Source organism: Polypterus senegalus, chromosome 10 (assembly GCF_016835505.1).
Source record: "Polypterus senegalus isolate Bchr_013 chromosome 10, ASM1683550v1, whole genome shotgun sequence".
NCBI classification, from domain to species: domain Eukaryota; kingdom Metazoa; phylum Chordata; class Cladistia; order Polypteriformes; family Polypteridae; genus Polypterus; species Polypterus senegalus.
This window is the reverse complement of record NC_053163.1, coordinates 136,169,016-136,188,494: the sequence shown is the minus strand read 5'-3', so window position 1 is coordinate 136,188,494 and position 19,479 is coordinate 136,169,016. Positions and strand designations below refer to the sequence as shown.

General features: G+C 39.9%; 1 protein-coding gene across 6 annotated transcripts in view; it reads right to left on the bottom strand.

Moving 5' to 3' along the window:
- Positions 1-5,858, bottom strand: part of zmp:0000000521 (spindlin-1) — a 35,737-nt gene extending 29,879 nt beyond the window's left edge. The window contains exon 1 of one of the 6 annotated variants that reach the window (XM_039766803.1): positions 5,740-5,858. In XM_039766803.1, coding sequence (XP_039622737.1) covers positions 5,740-5,756 — 17 coding nt within the window. In that variant the 5' untranslated portion in view covers positions 5,757-5,858. Of the gene's footprint in view, positions 1-5,328; positions 5,492-5,739 lie in introns of those variants that run through there. The other 5 variants (XM_039766800.1, XM_039766806.1, XM_039766801.1 and 2 more) reach the window with 5 other exon arrangements.
- Positions 5,859-19,479: the final 13,621 nt, after the last annotated feature.

The following is a 19,479-nucleotide window of genomic DNA, read 5'->3' as shown; positions in this document are numbered from 1 at the left end:
AAAAAAAAAGAAAATAAACCTATTGTATTGTATATACACCTATAGAAATTGTGCAGTGATGACCACATGTGTACAAAAGCAAAACATAAAACCTCCTTAATGATATATAAAGAGAACATTTGGAGATAAACAAAAGATCACTTACAGAAAAAAGTTAGTGATGGCATGTTGATACATTTAAAATGGATGGAGAATTTAGTAATAAGGTAAGACAACATGGGAGACCAAAAACAAGTGTTTTTTTACGTTAAAGCTGGGGATGTCAGACACAGTTCTTGGAGGGCCACAGTAGCTGCAGGATTTTGTTCCTGCCACTTTTTCCATTATTACCAGTTGCTAATGCTAATGGAACATATCATATTACCTTGATTTGTACTGACTTGCATTTAAATTGTTTAATATTTTCCTTTAACAATCAGCCAGACAATGAGACACAAAGCATGCCAACAGATGACCACACTAACTTATATCCCATTTCCACCTGTGTTTTTCATACAATATCTGCCTCAATAAAATATCTGAAAAGAAAAACATGAAGGTGTCTTCTGATCCACAAAACATGTGGATGATGAATTCGGGGGAAAAAACTATTTTGGACATAACTGGTGTGGCAGAATGACAACACTAACAAGCTAAAGAATTAAATAAATGGGTATCATTAACACTTAAATAGGAGTGAAAATGATGGCTCCTCCATGACTACTTGAGACCCTTGCGTTAGCCCAGGGGTATCAAACTCCGGGCCTGGGGGGCCGCAGTGGCTGCAGGTTTTCATTCTAACCCTTTTCGTAATCAGTGACCAGTATTCACTGCTAATTAACTTCTTTTCCCTTCATTTCAATAGCCCTGTTTTTAAGGATTCACTCCTCTGAATTGATTCCTTTCTTCATTAAATGGCAGCCAAACAGAAATGAGATGTGAAACGAGCTAACAGATGACCAGCTAAACTGGGATTTCAAACTCCAACCAATTTCACTCCAATCTCTTAATTAGAAGCTGGGTCTTGCTGTTAATTAAACCCATTATTTAATTCTGTGGCCTGTTGCTGCTCTCATTCTGCCACAGCAGACATTTCCAAAACTGTTATTTTTCTGTTTTTTCTAAGAACACCAATGTCAAAATGTTTTGGTGACCCGAGAGATCAACCTTACTGAGATCTTCACCTTTCTTTATTTTCAGATATTGTGTGATGGGCACAGGGGAGCTGGTCATGTGGTAGCTCGTTTTGTGTCTCATTATTGTTTGGCTGCTAATTAAGGAAAAGGAGATGACTAAGGGGCCTGAGTCAAGTTAATTAAAAATAAGACAAAAGAAGTTAATTAGCAGCAAAAATTGGTCACTAATGAAGAAGAAGGTTAGAATGAAAACCTGCAGCCACCGCGGCCCCTCAGGACTGGAGTTCGACACCCGTGCGTTAGCTGGTCATCTCTTGGTTTGCTCTGCGTTTTGCTTTAACCAGCAGCCATACTTAAAGAATTACGATAAATTAGCAGCAGTAATTGGTTGCGAATTAAGCAAATTGCAGAAATGAAAACCTGCAGCCCTTCAAGATCCGAGTCGGACATCCCTGCTCTGAATGAACCTTTATGAGGCAGGTGGTAAAATACAGTATTTACAACTCAAAAGTAAAAAAGGTAATTTTCTGAAACATTTACGCTACATTGGCACCAAACATTTTACACAATGCAGTTCTGTTATCTGCCACATCTGAAACAAAATGGACTGAGATTTTTATTTTTACAAGCATAACAACTGTGATTCTTTGAACATAACTTCATATGTTGATAGTTATGCCATACTTTTGATGTAAACACAATGTTATTTATTATTATTAATAAAGGGATCCGATATCGCTCATAAAAGTCTTTAAATACATTTTAAATTTGCTTTTCACTCATATATAGTGTAACTAGCCATCCCCCACGGCTTCCCCCGCATATTAGTGAAACAGGACAGTGAGAAAGGCCCCATCCAGCTCTCTACTCCGGACGTCACTCTTCCCCCCTCTCCTCGGCCCGCAGCCTCTGTCTTGGATTAGCGCGAATATATCGCTCCTGCAAGCAAACTGTGATTCTTAGCGCAATGAGAGATGTTGCAAAATCAATTAGAATGTTCAAGAAATTATAGAAAAAAAAAAAAAGATCTAAATCTGTTAAGTTCTCTCATTTGCTAACTAAGTGGAGTTAAGGTTACGCCCCGAGGCAGACACGTAAGTGAGGAGGGCCCCGTCCCACTCCACGCAGCCCGATGAGTCTCTCTTGGATTTGCGCTAATAAATCGGCACCGCAAGTCAACTATGATACTTAATGTGATGAGAAAGTCACAAAGTCTGTGGAATGTTCAAGCAAAGAAAAAAAAACAAACCAGATCTAAATCCTTTAAGTAGTTCTCTCGTGAAAAGCAGACAGACATACAAATGGGTCTAAAAAACTATAAGAAATTTCAAACTTGGACCATGAAACTTTTAAAACCGTTTCTTAAAGCGTGCCTATGGGCCAAGGGTAACCTACATTCCGAACTAACTTCAAGTCCCAAGTCCTCATGGTTCGGGAGATTTGATGATGAGTGAGTCAGTGGTATTTGGCTTTTATATATATATATATATATATATATATATATATATATATAGATAGATAGATAGATAGATAGATAGATAGATAAAGTGAAATACATAGGATAGAATTTTAATATGAAGTGCATTTACAATTGAAGGAACAGTTTACTGAGGACAAAATGTAATGACTGATATAAACATAAAGATACAAACTTACAGCTGAAAACATTCTGATGTATACCGAGCATGCAGACAATCAGCAAAAAATGTTAATCAATGCAAGTCAAAAAAAAATACAAGTAATCATTAAAAAGCCAATCAGAACTTGTCTAATCCAGTATGGGGTTCTAAGTAGCCTATTTAATAACAATTAAAGCAAGGCAGGGGACTACCCTGGAGAGAAGTTCGGTTTATTGTAGGGGGTGAGTGAATGCACACACACGTACACACACACACACACACACGCACACACACGTACACACACGTACACACACACACACTTGTTCCAGGTCAATTTAGACACTTAAATCCACTTGTTTTCAAGTTCACTCCTCAGGGGCCCCTGGTTTTTCTTCCAATACGTTTTATGATTAGTGACTTGTTCAATTCCTAATTGATGTCACTGTTTAATTAGCTGGTCTTTTTTCCTTCAATTCTGAATTTAGAAGATCACAGTACCTTAAATTTACACTAATAAGAAATGTAGACGTTTTGCTATTATTCCTTAGTTTTATTTTTTGTTGACGTTTTCCTTTTAATGCATCTTTTCTGTGGCGTTTGCTCACTTAATTGAATCCTAATTATACCAATCAATGGTGAAATCAGCAGACTTTAAGACAGACAACACTGAATCATAAATGACTGCAGTTACTTAGGTGTCAGCCTACTAACATGCTCATTAAGAAATGAAGATCTAAATAACCAGAATGGGGAAAATCTTAAAAACCAACATCAAAAACACATACATGAACATTTACTAAAAAACTTACGAAATCCAGTTTTTAGAGTGACACCAAAACACATAAACTGGGAAATAACTCATTTAAATTAAAGTTGGGCTAAACTTAAGAATCAGCATTATAATAATCCTTTGAGAAACTCTCTAGAAACCCTGGGGATCCAGGACCAAGTTGTAAAACAAACCATTACATCTGCCTCAGATATGGCAAAAACGAGCAGCCAGTGACTTACTTGAAAAGGAATGACTTCATCTGGACTCTAAAGTAATGCTGAACATTAGGTAGACACAAAGGGGGGGTCAGGGGAATTCTGGGATACCAGACAATGTCGTTGAACCCTCCAGAGATGTATTGATCTTACTGACACCACCTCGGGAAAGAAGGATGACTATTTGAAAACCCCAACTAGTGTTTTCTATCATTAATGCCAACAGCTTCTCTTGTACTGCCAAGTGCTCACACAATAGTTAGCATCATCTTTTTTCTTAGGTTTAATGACCGTGATTTAACGATTCCTGGCAAAGAAAACCACTCTAACTTATGGAGAATGTGCAAGTTCCACCCATGTCCCAGGGTTGGGATTTGAACCCAAAGCAATGAAAGACTCCTGCTAGCCATCCTAACATTCCGATTGGTGGAAACACAGTCTAAACCATCCAACCTGCTATATCCAAACACAGGGTCACGGGGGTCTGCTGGAGCCAATCCCAGCCAACACAGGGCGCAAGGCAGGAAACAAACCCCGGGCAGGTCGACACTCTAAACCTTGCCAAAGCAATCAGTAAAACATTTCTGCCTATTACTGATCAAACATTTTCAAATGCATGACGTTGATTTTGAAATCATTGAAAACACATTGTCATATGTACAGTAAAATGATGGCTAGTGTGGCAAAATGAGATATGACGAGGGGTTAATTTGATAAGAAGATTAACAATTTAGCAATGCGAAGGTGAAAGCAACTGAGATGGAATTTGGATAAACAGATAAATAAAATCTTTAAAAAGCGTAAGACTGAGAGATGTGAGGCATGAGCCCTCTAGCTTGAACAGTATTCACGCTTTACGGGTGTAAATGAATGTTCAAGGCAGGAGATGGGGGAGCATTTTCTATAGCACTGAACTGCCTGAGTGTATTAGCACCAACATCTGTAGCTACACCCCTCTCGACTTTCTTGGGTGGTTTTGCTTCAACAGAGACTGCATGACTGATTTGCAGGCAGGAGATCTTTGACAGCCAGTACTCCACATGGCTACCGAAGCCGACGACCTTTAATATGGGGATGGTGAGAGTCTGGTTGCACCATCATAATAGACCTCCTTAACAGTTCGAGTCCTCATGCCAAGCGCACACCTAGCCAGGTAGACCGAAGTGCCAAATGCGGACTACGCACTGCACGCGAGTCGGAGGAGAGCTGGCGCAGCACGCGGCTTACTGCAGTGGTGAAGCGTACGACTAATGAGAAGGGGTAGTCGGGCAGCCTTCAAGCCTTCCGCCAGCTCGAGAAAGACGTCAAGAACTGGCGATCCTTCCGTATACGGCTGTCTTGCGGCCGCCAGGCACAAACTGCAGACTAGCAGTCTGTGCGATTCCCGCAACACGCCGTTTACAGTCCCGGTTTGATTGCATGTAAAATCGCGGAGAGGAAAGAAGGGGGGAAAAAATCACGGGAGCGCTTCAGCTACAACTACGCAACATTCCGTTAATGTCGTACATGCGCAACAGGCAAATTCGACTCGTTAACGTGAGGGTTGTTTAATTAAGGTGTGACATAATTTAGCCCACTGTTAAAGGCAAAATAGAAAGTAAACAAACCTCGCCTGTAGCTCTGAATTTACCTGCGATTTATTTTCATACTTGCCAGGTGCAAATCTCCCTGCAGAAATGCAATTCCTCGCCCACCCCTTTTCCAACCCCACATGCAGGGCTTCGTTAGAAACGCTCGAAATTTCGCTGCAGGAGCCCTTCCCCAAAAACGAAAGACTACAACTCCCAAAATACCTTTCGCAACACACATATGGGGAAAAAGGGAAAGAACGTAGACCGCTGGGTCTCTTGGGAATTGAAGTCCATCGCGTGCTACTTGAACACGAACTAGGCCAAACAAAGCCGTTTAAAGCCGATTGGATGCGACAGAAGACGTCGGTGAAATCGCGACGTTATACAAATAATTGTTACCGAGAATATGCACACAGTTTAAAATATTGATACATGTAACGTTCGTACCTTCGTTTGATATCCATCCTTTTGTTTCAGCGGGTCAACGCTATCGTTTTCTTTGATCGCCACAACGAAAGCTTATGAGACGAAACCGTCTATTTTTTTACATATAACACTACAATTCCCACAACCCACTGTGAAAACCTTCAAGCCTCATTGGTGGTAATTCCGACTATCGCGGGAATACACATACCGCTCAATTTCAGGTCCAAGCGTATTGAAGTACTGCCCATGTTGACACCTCGTGAAGTATACTGTATTAACAAGAGAAGCAACTGCATCAGTTATTCATCAATTGCGTTTTGATTCTGCATATTGTACACGCTTCTTTAAAAAAGAAAACATTTTTTTTTATATATTTTAGGGTTGGATACTAAATCTCGTAATACGAATTGTAATTTGCATCAGATTCAATCCGTGTCAGATCACCAGATTTTAGAAATGTTTCTCGACTCAACTCCTCAGATTTGTTTCACATTTGCTCAGAATAATGTAATTGTAACAAGTTTGCAAAATGTTAGATTTGTTTCATCATTAGTTTCTGAGATGTGGAGGCTTTAAAAACGGGGTGTGGTCCTAATTTCACCGTAAAAACGAGCGCTACTAAAATTACAGCATTTCGTAAATTATACTTTGTGAACTGTTAATGCTAGATGCATAATATTTTCACAGATTGGTATTTAGTATTAGATGTATAGCTTAAAATAGTTTGTCCACGGTTGTGTAGTTGCCAATTAATGGATTGCCAAAATTGTTTAAAAAATTACATTAGTGCCTTAGCTACTTTGGCCCTCTATATCTCCACACTAAACCACATCAGATCTTTCAAATTTTGATAGGTATTACTCATGCCTTAGTTCTTCTTTAGCAAATGGTTGCCTGTCTGAAAGAATCAAACGTATTTATGAGACATTAAAAATTGAAAAATAATGTCATGCCTACACTTAATGCATATTGTGTATGTATGACAAAGTCTACCGTAAAAAAGAATTATACATTAGAAAGAGCAGGGTTTAATCTAAATGTGCAAAATATAAATGCACATTTATAAATGTAATGTTGGCAATTTTCGGCAAGCCATAAATTGGCAAATATATTGACCAACTATGTTAGGAGTTGGGCGGCACGGTGGCACAGTGGGTAGCGCTGCTGACTCATAGTAAGGAGACCCGGGTCCTCCCTGCGTGGAGTCTGCATGTTCTCCCCGTGTCTGCGTGGGTTTCCTCCTGGTACTCCGGTTTCCTCCCCCAGTCCAAAAACATGCAGGTTAGGTGCATTGGCGATCCTAAATTGTCCCTGGTGTGTGCTTGGTGTGGTGTGTGTTTGTGTGTGTGCCCTGTGGTGGGCTGGCGCCCTGCCCGGGGTTTGTTTCCTGCCTTGCACCCTGTGTTGGCTGGGATTGGCTCCAGCAGACCCCCGTGACCCTGTGTATATAGGATATAGCGGATTGAATGATGGATGGATGGATGTTAGGAGTTTAAGACATCTAACACTAAATAACAATCCCATAAAAATTTAATGTATTAACAGTTTAAAAGTTATGACTTATGGTACATTGTAAATTTTTCAGTAGTGCTTGTTTTTATATTTAAATCACCGCCATACAGCCTTTTGAAAGCTTCCACAAGATACAAACCTAAAATTTGGCACACTAGAGTCTGGGTACAGTAACATTATTCCCATTAAATAGGAAGTACATTGGAGATGGTTAGTGGGGAGGCCTCTGTTGATTTCACATTGATTGAGTCATTAGCATTTATGAAGAAATACAATCATTTCTTTTGTGTGTCATGCAATACAATACAAGATAACTTATTTTTGTTTAACGGACTTCACTGAGTGCAGGAACACAGCACTGTGAACAAAGCATCAGGTGAACAGCAAGTGTACAGTCTTGTAGAATTTGACATCATACAGGCTTGGGCAGATTTGAGGGAGGAGAAATTTAATGTCAGTAAATGTAAAATATTACATGTAGGAAGTAAAAATGTTAGGTTTGAATACACAATGGGTGGTCAGAAAATCAAGAGTCCACCTTATGAGAAGGATTTAGGAGTCGTAGTGGACTCTAAGCTATCAATGTCCAGACAGTGTTCAGAAGCCATTAAGAAGGCAAACAGAATGTCAGGTTATATAGCGCCTTGATGTGTGGAGTACAAGTCCAAGGAGGTTCTGCTCAAGCTTTATAACACACTGGTGAGGCCTCATCTGGAGTACTGGGTGCAGTTTTGGTCTCCAGGTTACAAAAAGGACATAGCAGCACTAGAAAAAGGTCCAGAGAAGAGCAACAGGGCTGACTCCAGGGCTACAGGGGTTGAATTATGAGGAAAGATTAAAAGAGCTGAGCCTGAGCTAAGCAAAAGAAGATTTAAGAGGAGACATGGCTGAGGTGTTTGAAATTATAAAGGGAATTAGTCCAGAGGATCGAGACTGTCATTTTAAAATGAGTTCATCAACAACACAGGGGCACAGTTGGAAAATTTCACACAAACATTAAGACATTTATCTTTACACACAGAATCAAAAACACGTGGAAAAAGTGACCAAGTCGTAAAGTAGACAGTAGGACTTTAAGGACTTTCAAAACTCCACTTATTTTAAAGAATTAAGTGGACAAGACTGGCATGTTTTGTCTGGCTGAATGACCTGCTGCCTTCTAGATTGTCCTAATGTTCTAGGTACTACGTACAGAGTTAGTACATATGAATGATTAATACTGTCTTGATTCTGCCTATTTTACATGCTTCATTAAAAACAAGAAAATGCATCTTTTTGATATTTTTGGGGCGGATTCTAAATCGTTAATTTAAACTATAAATTGCATTAGCATTTGATACAGTTCCTTCTTTGTGTCATGATGTGTTTACTATTTATTATTAACATACAATTAATCTGATAGCCATTTCATAATTTCAACACCATAAGATGTGTTTTCCAGAATTTAAGGTGCGCATCTGCAAGTCTTGCAGTACAGAAAGTGAAACAGTTGGACAGCAGCACACTTCATAAAGTCAGTAGAGAAAAAGACATCTTTAAAACTGAAATTGTGCAATTAAAGAAAAAATAAAAGACATAGTTTCATTGAATAGGCACATAGAGATATGAAGTTTCCTTTAGAGTCTGGGGCTTTGGTCTTAGAAAGCATGCTGTAACTTCTGAATCAGTGAAAAATTAAAATATTACATATTATCAGTCACTAGTGAGTCGGGAGCAGCTAAAGGGTTACAAAATAGGCAATAGCACCAGTGAGCCATGGAGGCCGCTGTCAGTAACTTCTTCTCCTCTTTTACCTCCAGGACCAAACCCACCCTGGAGCATTGAAGTCACTTCCTTCAGCTGTTTACCGGAAGTCTAACCTCTTCCTCTCTCACGCTGGAAGTCAGTGTTCAGTTGTGGCACCCGTGTCCGTGTGTGATGTTGGTGCACCAGAAGTGACCTTTAAAATGTTGTTGAGTGATCTGTATAGTCCATCGCATGTTTTCTGCTGTTTATTTGACCAACTTTCATTTTTTCAGTATACAGGGCATATCTCTGGTTACCCAAAACTTTCTTCCTGTCTTTTGGGTTCAATATTCTGAATGGTTCACTGTGGGAGGATCTTGATATACAGTATACCATACTATTCAGCTTTGACAAAATGAGGGAACTAATGCAGGAGTAATTAGGGACCAGCAACTTCCAGCCTGTTTGATTGTTACTTGAGCTTCTTGCTTGGATTTCTTAACATCTGATTACAAGCTAAAGGCTTACCTTCTCCTGAATGTTAAATATCAGTGTGAGTGATTACTTTTACTTACAGTATGTGGCGCTTACAACATTTATGATAAAATTGGTTAAATTGCTGTGGGTTTTTCAATTGGAGCAAAGGTAGATCAAGTGACTTCCTCATGGTCACAGTGTCAGTAGCAGGATTTGAACCCACAATCGTAGGGTTTGCAGTTCAAAGCCTTAACCACTATGCCACCCTACCTGCCAATCCAATAATAGACTGTTGTTTTGTCCAGTGTAAATTCATGTTCTGTGTTCAGGCCATAAGACTACCAAAATGCCATCAATGTTGACAAGTGCACGAGTCAAGTCAAGTTGGGGAGCATGCACTGGTACAGTACGTTGCTGCACCCACTACAGGGATCCTGGTTGGCAACCCCGCAGGCAGACACACGGTCCAGTCCCACCCTCTAGAAATGACCCTCTATCTGCCCCAGCCAGGTGTTACGTGAGCGGCCCCTTGACCTGGTCCAGCCACTCGGGTCCCCAACAATGAGGATCTTACGAGCCGGATCACCCTCGGGGGAAATGCGCCACATGGCCATAGTGTTGTAACTGACACTCCCTCACAATGCAGGTAATGTGCCTCATTCGGGACTCCATGAGCAACTGCTCATTCGACACAAAGTCAAACCAATGGTTCCAAGGATTCTCCAGAGAGACACAGTACCAATGAAGTCCAGTCTTCGTCTCAGCTCACTGGATATCGTCCACGTCTCGCAACCATATAGCAAGACAGGAAGCGCCAGGACTCTAAAGACTTGGACCTTCGTCCTTTTGCATAGATATCGGGAGCACCACACACCCCTTTCCAGCGACCTCATGACCCCCCCATGCTCTCCCAATCCATCTACTGACTTCATAGGAAGAGTCACCAGAGACATGAATGTCACTACCTAGGTAAGTAAACATCTCGATGAGGTTGACACTCTCTCCGTAGACAGACATACTACTGATGGCTGTGCCCAAGAGGTCAATAAAGGCCTGGATCTTAAATTTTATCCAGGACACTCGCAAGCCCAGTCACTCAGACTCCGCGCTAAGTCTCTCGAGTATCCCGATCAGAGCCTCAATTGACTCCATGAAGATCACAGCATCGTCAGCAAAGTCAAGATCCGTGAATTTTTCTTCACCAACAGCCACTGGACCCATGACCCTGCCCAACACCCAGTGCAAACAAGCACTGAACAAAATAGGTGCAAAAACACACCCCTGACAAACCCCAGAATCGACTGGGAAAAACACAGAGGTTCTGCCTCCACTCTGCACAGCACGCACAGTACCAGAGTACAGGCCAGCCATGATATCCAGCAACCTTGAGGGGATCTCGCGAACTCTCAGAATGTCGCACCTGTTTAACGTATGATATTGAATTCATTGTATTACAATACCAATGCTATCCAGTGAGAGACATACAGGTAAGAATCTCATTATACTACAGTAAATGCACATGTCAATAAACATAAAGTTGAAATTCCTGCCTCATGCTTGATGCTGTCAGCAAAGAATGTCAACCCTCAGAAATCTACACTCAAATAAAGTGTGTTTAAAGTGTTGAGGGATGGATTGATGATACTCATTGCTGTGCATACTGTATGATGCATTGTCATAAAGGATTAAATGTACACTCACCTAAAGGATTATTAGGAACCCCATGTTCAATTTCTCATTAATGCAATTATCTAATCACCCAATCACATGGCAGTTGCTTCAGTGCATTTAGGGTGTGGTCCTGGTCAAGACAATCTCCTGAACTCCAAACTGAATGTCAGAATGGGAAAGAAAAGTGATTTAAGCAATTTTGAGCGTGGCATGGTTGTTGGTGCCAGACGGGCCGGTCTGAGTATTTCACAATCTGCTCAGTTACTGGGATTTTGACGCACAACCATTTCTAGGGTTTACAAAGAATGGTGTGAAAAGGGAAAAACATCCAGTATGCGACAGTCCTGTGGGCGAAAATGCCTTGTTGATGCTAGAGGTCAGAGGAGAATGGGCCGACTGATTCAAGCTGATAGAAGAGCAACTTTGACTGAAATAACCACTCGTTACAACCGAGGTATGCAGCAAAGCATTTGTGAAGCCACAACACGCACAACCTTGAGGCGGATGGGCTACAACAGCAGAAGACCCCACCGGGTACCACTCATCTCCACTACAAATAGGAAAAAGAGGCTACAATTTGCACAAGCTCACCAAAATTGGACAGTTGAGGACTGGAAAAATGTTACCTGGTCTGATGAGTCTTGATTTCTGTTGAAACATTCAAATGGTCAGAATTTGGCGTAAACAGAATGAGAACATGGATCCATCATGCCTTGTTACCACTGTGCAGGCTGGTGGTGGTGGTGGTGTAATGGTGTGGGGATGTTTTCTTGGCACACTTTAGGCCCCTTAGTGCCAATTGGGCATCGTTTAAATGCCACGGGCTACCTGAGCATTGTTTCTGACCATGTCGATCCCTTCATGACCACCATGTACCCATCCTCTGATGGCTACTTCCAGCAGGATAATGCACCATGTCACAAAGCTCGAATCATTTCAAATTGGTTTCTTGAACATGACAATGAGTTCACTGTACTAAAATGGCCCCCACAGTCACCAGATCTCAACCCAATAGAGCATCTTTGGGATGTGGTGGAATGGGAGCTTCGTGCCCTGGATGTGCATCCCACAAATCTCCATCAACTGCAAGATGCTATCCTATCAATATGGGCCAACATTTCTAAAGAATGCTTTCAGCACCTTGTTGAATCAATGCCACGTAGAATTAAGGCAGTTCTGAAGGCGAAAGGGGGTCAAACACTGTATTAGTATGGTGTTCCTAATAATCCGTTAGGTGAGTGTATATGTCTAATTAGAGACATGGACAAATTTGTTGGTCTCCTTACAGCTCATTGACAAAGTGCTGTATGCCTCCTGAGAAGTGATTAAATGAAAAGCAATTGTTCTCTGTATACCTGCATGTCTTTGATATGTCATCGAGTAAAGCAAAAGTAAGAGATCAAGCATTGCTTATTCTACAAAGATATTCCAAAGTGGCCTGGACACATTTCTTGGTACCCCTAGAAAAGACTAAATAATCATATTTGAATGATTTTTCAAAATAGCTGTTTTCTATAAGTCATATCATATATGTCCCAAGTTGTGCAGTCAGTCGTTCATCCTATTTAAAAGGAGAAAAGTAGTCACTGTGCTGTTTGGTATCATCGTTTGCAATACACTGAACATGGAGCAGATAAAGCAAAGGACAGAGTTATCTAAAGGAGATCAGAAACAACATTATAGACTATTTGTTAATGGCAAAGGCTGGAAGACCATCACTAAGCAGGTTGATGTTCCTGTGACAACAGTTACAAATGTTATTATGGAGTTGAAGGTCCATCAGACTGTAGCCAACCTCCCTGGATGTGGCTACAAGAGGAAAACTGAGTTCAGAATGGGCAGAAGAATAATGAGAATAATACACAAAAAGCCAAGGACAATTCCCAAAGAGATACAAGGTGAACTCCAAGGTTGAGGTCCATTAGTGTCTAATTGTATCATCCTTTGCTTTTATTGTGACAGTTGGTTCAATGGAAGAAGACCCAGGAGAACTCCACTGTTGAAAGAAAAATATAAAAAATCCAGACAGGAATTTGCTAAAATGCATTTTGACAAACCACAATGCTTCTGGGAGAATGTCCTTTAGACAAAAACTGGAGCTTTTTGGCATCTCATATCAGCTCTGCCTCCACAAATGAAAAAAATGAAGCTTTCAAAGAAAAGAACACTGTACCTACTATGAAATGTGGAGGAGGCTCTGTTATGTTTTTGGGCCGCTTTGCTGCATCTGGCATTGAGTGCCTTGAGTCTGTGCAGGGAACAATGAAATCTTAAGACTATCAGGACATCCTGGAGTGGAACTTACTGCCACGTGTCAAAAAGTTCTGTCTCAGTTGCAGGTCATGGGTCCACCAACAGGATAATGATCTAAACAGACAGCTTAAAGCTCCCAACAATGTCTATGAACTAAACATTTGGACTATTCTGAAGTGACCTTCTAAGAGCCCTGATTTAAATCCCATCGAACCTCTATAGAAAGAACTGAAACATGCAGTCTGGAGAAGACCCTCCTCAAACCTGACATAGCAGGAGCAGTTTGCTTAGGAAGAGTGGACCAAACAACCTGTGGACAAGTGCAGGTGACTCATGCAGAGCTCCAGGAATGGCTTCTTTGCAGTGACTGCCTGTAAAGATTATATAACAAAATATTAGGTTAAGGATCTCATCATTTTTGTTCATGTCATTTTCATTTGTGTTATTATTTGAAATATTCTGTTGAATCAAAACTTTAAAGCAAAGTCTGATTTTTGTTAAATATGGAATAAACTATGATGGGTACCAATTACTTTTGCCAGTTTCAAGTTATTTCAGAGACAACTGTGGGTTCTACTTTTTTTGTGGAAGGGTACCAATAAATTTGTCCACGTCTGAAGGCTACCACAACATGTAGTTGAATCAGAAAATTTGATAACCTCTAAGACGTCTCTAGATCAGTTATTGGGTCAATTTAGCCATTTGTTAAACAAACAAGCCTAATAGACCGAATGGTCACTTCTCATTTGTGAAATTTCTAATGTTCTAAGGCAGTAAGTGAAGTTAGCACTGAGTGACCAAATCTTGTTGTACATTAAAGCAATGTTGTGCACGCCCGTTTCGAGATGTATAAAAACTAAACTTGGCAAGACACGCAATTCTTCCACAATAGCCACAGACTATGCATATGCTCACATCTGCTTGGTTTTGTGAACGGGCGGCACCCAGTGTCAAAGCAGTGCTACTGTTTCTGTTGATTTCCCTTTCTTTTTTAGATTTGCACCTAAGATGTGGGCTTTATCAAATACACTGAAATTAATTACATATCATTTACAAAGTGCACAGAACTAGTTTCTAAATTTTAAATTCCTGTATGTTTCTTAATTTTTGTCGTGTGATGTATTTCCAGTCACCTGAATGAAGCGGCACTAGGCCATTGTCTATGCAATTGTCTCTGAAAGCCTTTATAACAAACACCTGTTCCAGCTCCTAAATCAAGTCACTTTGCATGACATCTGAAGAGTATTTTTAACTCAGCAAAACTTTTTACACACACTCAAAAAGCAACCAAATGGAGTGTTGTTAGGAAAACCACATCCTGAAAGACTGTTTTCCTTTTTTATGTAAAGCAAAATTTAAGAAAGAATACATAAAGCCCATACCCTCTGAAGGGAAGCTTTTAACTCCCTTCTCCACTTCTTTCCTAAAACAACAATAGTTAATCTAAGTGCAATTGACAGAAATATTATGTATGTATAATATACATACACCAAAATAGTTATGTACACCAAAATAGTGAATACTGGAATATTCAGAATAACAATTAAAGTCTATCTATCTATCTATCTATCATATTGTCTATCTATCATATAGTACCTTTAATCTATCTATCTATCTGTCTGTCTGTTTAATATTGGTCCTTTTTCTGTCTATTATTCTGTCTCTGCAGGACTGCCTGGAGGAGATGTCAATGTCAATTTATTTATATAGCACATTTAAAACAACTTAGAAATGCTGTGGCCAAAGTGCTTTACAAATAATAGAATAAAGGAAACAAACAAATAACATAAATAAAATAAATACAAATAAAAAATATAAGAACATTAATAAAATACATAATAAATAGAAGTAATGTTATATAACCACAATCACAACATCAGTATTACTGAAGGTCACGGAAAGCAAGTGAATAGAAGTGAGTCTTTCATCTCGTTTTGAACAGTTCAATTGTAAATGACTTTTTTATATGATGAGGTAAAGAGTTCCACAGGCGAGGAGCAGCAGCTGCAAAGGCCCTGTCCCCCTTGGTTTTACACTTGGTACGAGGGACAACAAGATACAACTGACCAGAATATCTAAGCACTATAGATGGCTGGTGTAAAGCACACAGTTCAGATAAATAGGCAGGAGCAAGACCATCTAAAGATTTAAAACTAGCAATAAGATTTTAAAATCAATTCGAAAACTGACAGGCAGCCAGTGTAAAGAAGCTAAAATAGGAGAAACAGAGTCATACTTTCTTGCCCCAACCAGAAAGCGAGAGGCAGCATTTTGGACCAACTGTAACCTGCGTATCAGGGATTTGTTAATCACAGAATACAGCGAGTTGCAGTAATCAAAGCGAGAAAAGATAAAAGCATAAGTAAGTTTCTCAAGATCCCTAGAAGATAAAAAAAGGATTTATCTTACCTAATAGATGAAGCTGGAAAAAGCAACTCTTGACTACAGAATTTACTTGTTTCTCAAAAGAAAGGTTACTATCAAAGGTAACACCAAGATTGCGGAGTTGAGGTTTGGAAAAGACAGAGAAAGAGCCAAGAAGTCCAAGATCAATTTGGGCTTTAGCTGATGGACCCACTATAAGCATTTCAGTTTTATTTTGATTCAGATCAAGAAAATTATTAGCCATCCAGGATCTTAGTTCAGAAAGACAGTTGTGGAGTTGATCTATTGCAGAGTTTCAGACGGGAATATAAACGTGAGTATCATTAGCATAGCAGTGAAAAGAAATGTTACTTTCCTAAAAATAGGCTAAAGGTATATAGAGAATAAAATAGGACCCAAAATGGATCCCCGAGGAACACCACATTTAAGAGGAGCAGTAGATGAAAAAGAGGAATTTAAAGTCACTGAAAAGTATCTACCAGTTAAATAAGACCTGAACCAGTTAAGAGCAGCCCCTTTAAGCCCAAAAAGATGTTCAAGCCACATCAGCAATATTTCATGGTCAATAGTGTCAAAGGCAGCGGACAGGTCAAAAAGGACAAGGACTGCAGCACCACCAGAGTCAGTAATAATGGAGATGTCATTAAAAGCTTTCAGGAGGGCCGTCTCAACACCATAATAACACCTAACGCCAGATCGGTAGATCTCAAATAAGTTGTTGGAGTTAAGGTGATCAACAAATTGATTATAAATAATTCTTTCTAGAATTCTGGCCAGAAATGACAGTTGGGAAATTGGGCGAAAATTGGCTAAAACTCCCAGATCTAATTCTGCCTTTTTTAGACGGGGACTGACTGCAGCATGTTTAAAAATGATGGCACATCCTCCGCAATTATAGAATAATTGATAATGGATAGTAAGGATGGGCCCAGCAGAACATCAAAGGCTTCCACTAAGAGGCGTGGTGGTAGGAAGTAGGAAGTTTATAGCCAATTTGAACAATGCCACAGTGGATAGTATCAATTTTGTTAAGAAAGGATGATATAAACTGCTCACATGAATGAACAGTGCGATTTGATCCCATCACAAATTAAGGGTGAATGGCCGCATTAATTGAATTAAATAAGACCCTAGGATTCTTAGAATGACGGGATACTAAGAAATCTTGTTTAGTTTTCTTAACTGCAGTCTGGAAATTGGAAAGAGAAGTCCTAAAAATCTGCTTAGAGACAAGCACATCAAGACTAGAGAAAATGGCTTTAAAATCGGATATAATAGAAGAATTTAAAAGCGCAAGCAGCGTGGGGACCAGCTATTAGTCGGGTCATCTGCAGTAATATTCATATCCATCATTATAGAAAAGTGAACAGTGAAAGAAACATCAGATAAATCAAAATTATTAACTGAAATATCACGAGTAAGAACGAGATCAAGGGTGTGACCGAGAGAGTGGGTTGGCGTATTAATATGCTGGATAAAATCAAATGAGTCCTATACTGATAAAAAGTAATTAACCAAAGGTTTCGATTGACAACAAACGTGAATGTTAAAATCACCAACAATAAATACTTTGTCATAGGAGAGGGTGATATCAGCCAGGAGATCAGAGAATTCAGAAATGAAGGTACAGTAAGTATCATTAATTACAGGAGGTCCATAAACCACAGCAAACAACAAAGAAGGGGAGCTGCACGCTTCGAAAAGTTGCGGTTCGAAGCTACTAAACGGACACTTTGTAACGCTCCGACACAAGAACATATTTTTAAAAACAGTGGCAATGCCCCCCACGAGTCAGACGAGGAGAGTTTAAAAATGAACAACCTGATGGTACCAAGTCAGTTTAACATGGAGAGACATCATTTACAATCGAGCTTTCAGTGATGAAGAAGAAATCCAGATTATTTGAGGTAATAAAGTCTTGCAGAATAAACATTTTATTAGACACTGATCTCAAGTTCAAGAGAGCAGCCTTGATAGAAGTAGAAGAGCTTGCTGCGGGATGAGCACGGGTGAGAGTGTGGAGATTAGCTGCGTTTACTCCTCGAGAGCACACCAAGGAAGAGTGAGGCCGCCTTGAAATGGAGAAGTTAAATCCGGTATCCAGCGCCAATGGACCAGGGATGAAGTCCTGCGCAGGAAAAGATTGGTCATAGACGACTCGCAGGCATCGGGAATCCAAGCTCTGGGACTTGAATCGGCGTTGTTTAACAGCATTGCCGGCTCTTTTTCCACAGCGGCGGCGGGTGTGTTTGCGTCTCCGAGAGTCATTCAGCTCACTGATACAGGTAAACACCGGCGTCCAGGTGAAGAAGTTAGGAGATGAATAAAACAAAGGTGGAGGTTCACATAATATCCCATTAGAAGATGAAAATTGAGAGGAAAGCATATAAAAAAATATGTTAAGTAAAGAATCACGATCGTAGGACAGTGGCCGTTGAGATAAACTAGTACAAAAAAAAAAAAAACATATCGGCAAGACGAGCAGACGGCCAGACACACCAGTCGGCGCCATCTTCACTTAGGTGGACTGGATATGCTTTATGAGAGATATATAGAGGTAGACGACATTCTAAACAACATCTTCCACAGTCTACTCCCACCTAAACAAAAATTGCACTATATGATTGGAATCATATTTTTTAATCTTAAAGTGCTTTCATATTCTCCAGCTCAGCTGGTAGGAAAAAAAGATACAGGCGACACAGGTAAATCCCTCCACATTGTTTAGTAATTTGGGCCGTGCAACTTATTGGTATCCAGAAATTGTGTTTGACAATGAAGCAGAGGTAATGTAAGAAAACACCCCATCTCCCTCTCTCTTCAGTCCACTAATTTTAAGTAAATCTGCAATTAATGGGATCTATAGACGTTCTCAGATGGCTCCACATTTGTAGGCGGCATTGATAATGGAGAAGACAAATAGTGACACTGTCACATTGTCACATGTAGATGTTCTGTCAGTGTAGAATGAGAGGGAGATGGGATGTTTTCTTATGTTACCTCTGTGTCATTGTCAAGCACCATTTCTGGACCCCAATAAGTTACATAGCTCATATTCCTAAACACTCTGGAGGGATTTACCTGTGTCACCTATATCTTTTTCTCCTACCTACTGGGCTGGAGAATTTAAAAAGCATTTTAAAATATATATATATATATATATATATATATATATATATATATATATATATACTGTATATAGATAGATGAGAAATAACACTCTTTAAGATACAGTATAGCAAATAGCACAGTATAAGATTATCACATGTCCCTCAGCACTAGGAGCATTTGTAGTTAGCTAGCTAGTTAGATGCCATTGATGTCAACTGATAGCTGCTCTAATGATAGTTGCCCTGAAAAGTGTCCTGTCTTCAGTCAGCCAGGTTTGACTTGATAGTGGGGTATCCATGGCTGTAGTAACTGTGCCTGATCAGGTCTTCCTCTTTTGCTAATTGTCATGTAAAATCCTGCTAAATCCTTTATATAAAATTGTTTCCTTCATTCTTAATTTATCCATATGATGAACTTTAGGAGCCAACCATACTAAAGAGAGCTCCCTGTTTGGCTTTAAAATAGTACAAGTTTATATGTCACTGTAGAAATTGCTACCTCAATGCATGGCTCATCACAGAAGTGCTAGGCTTAGTCAGCTCACCCAGAGTACGTGTTCCTTTCACTTTACCACCAGAGTAATAAGCATATTAAAAACAACAATTCTGAGTTGACAAAAAGCATTTG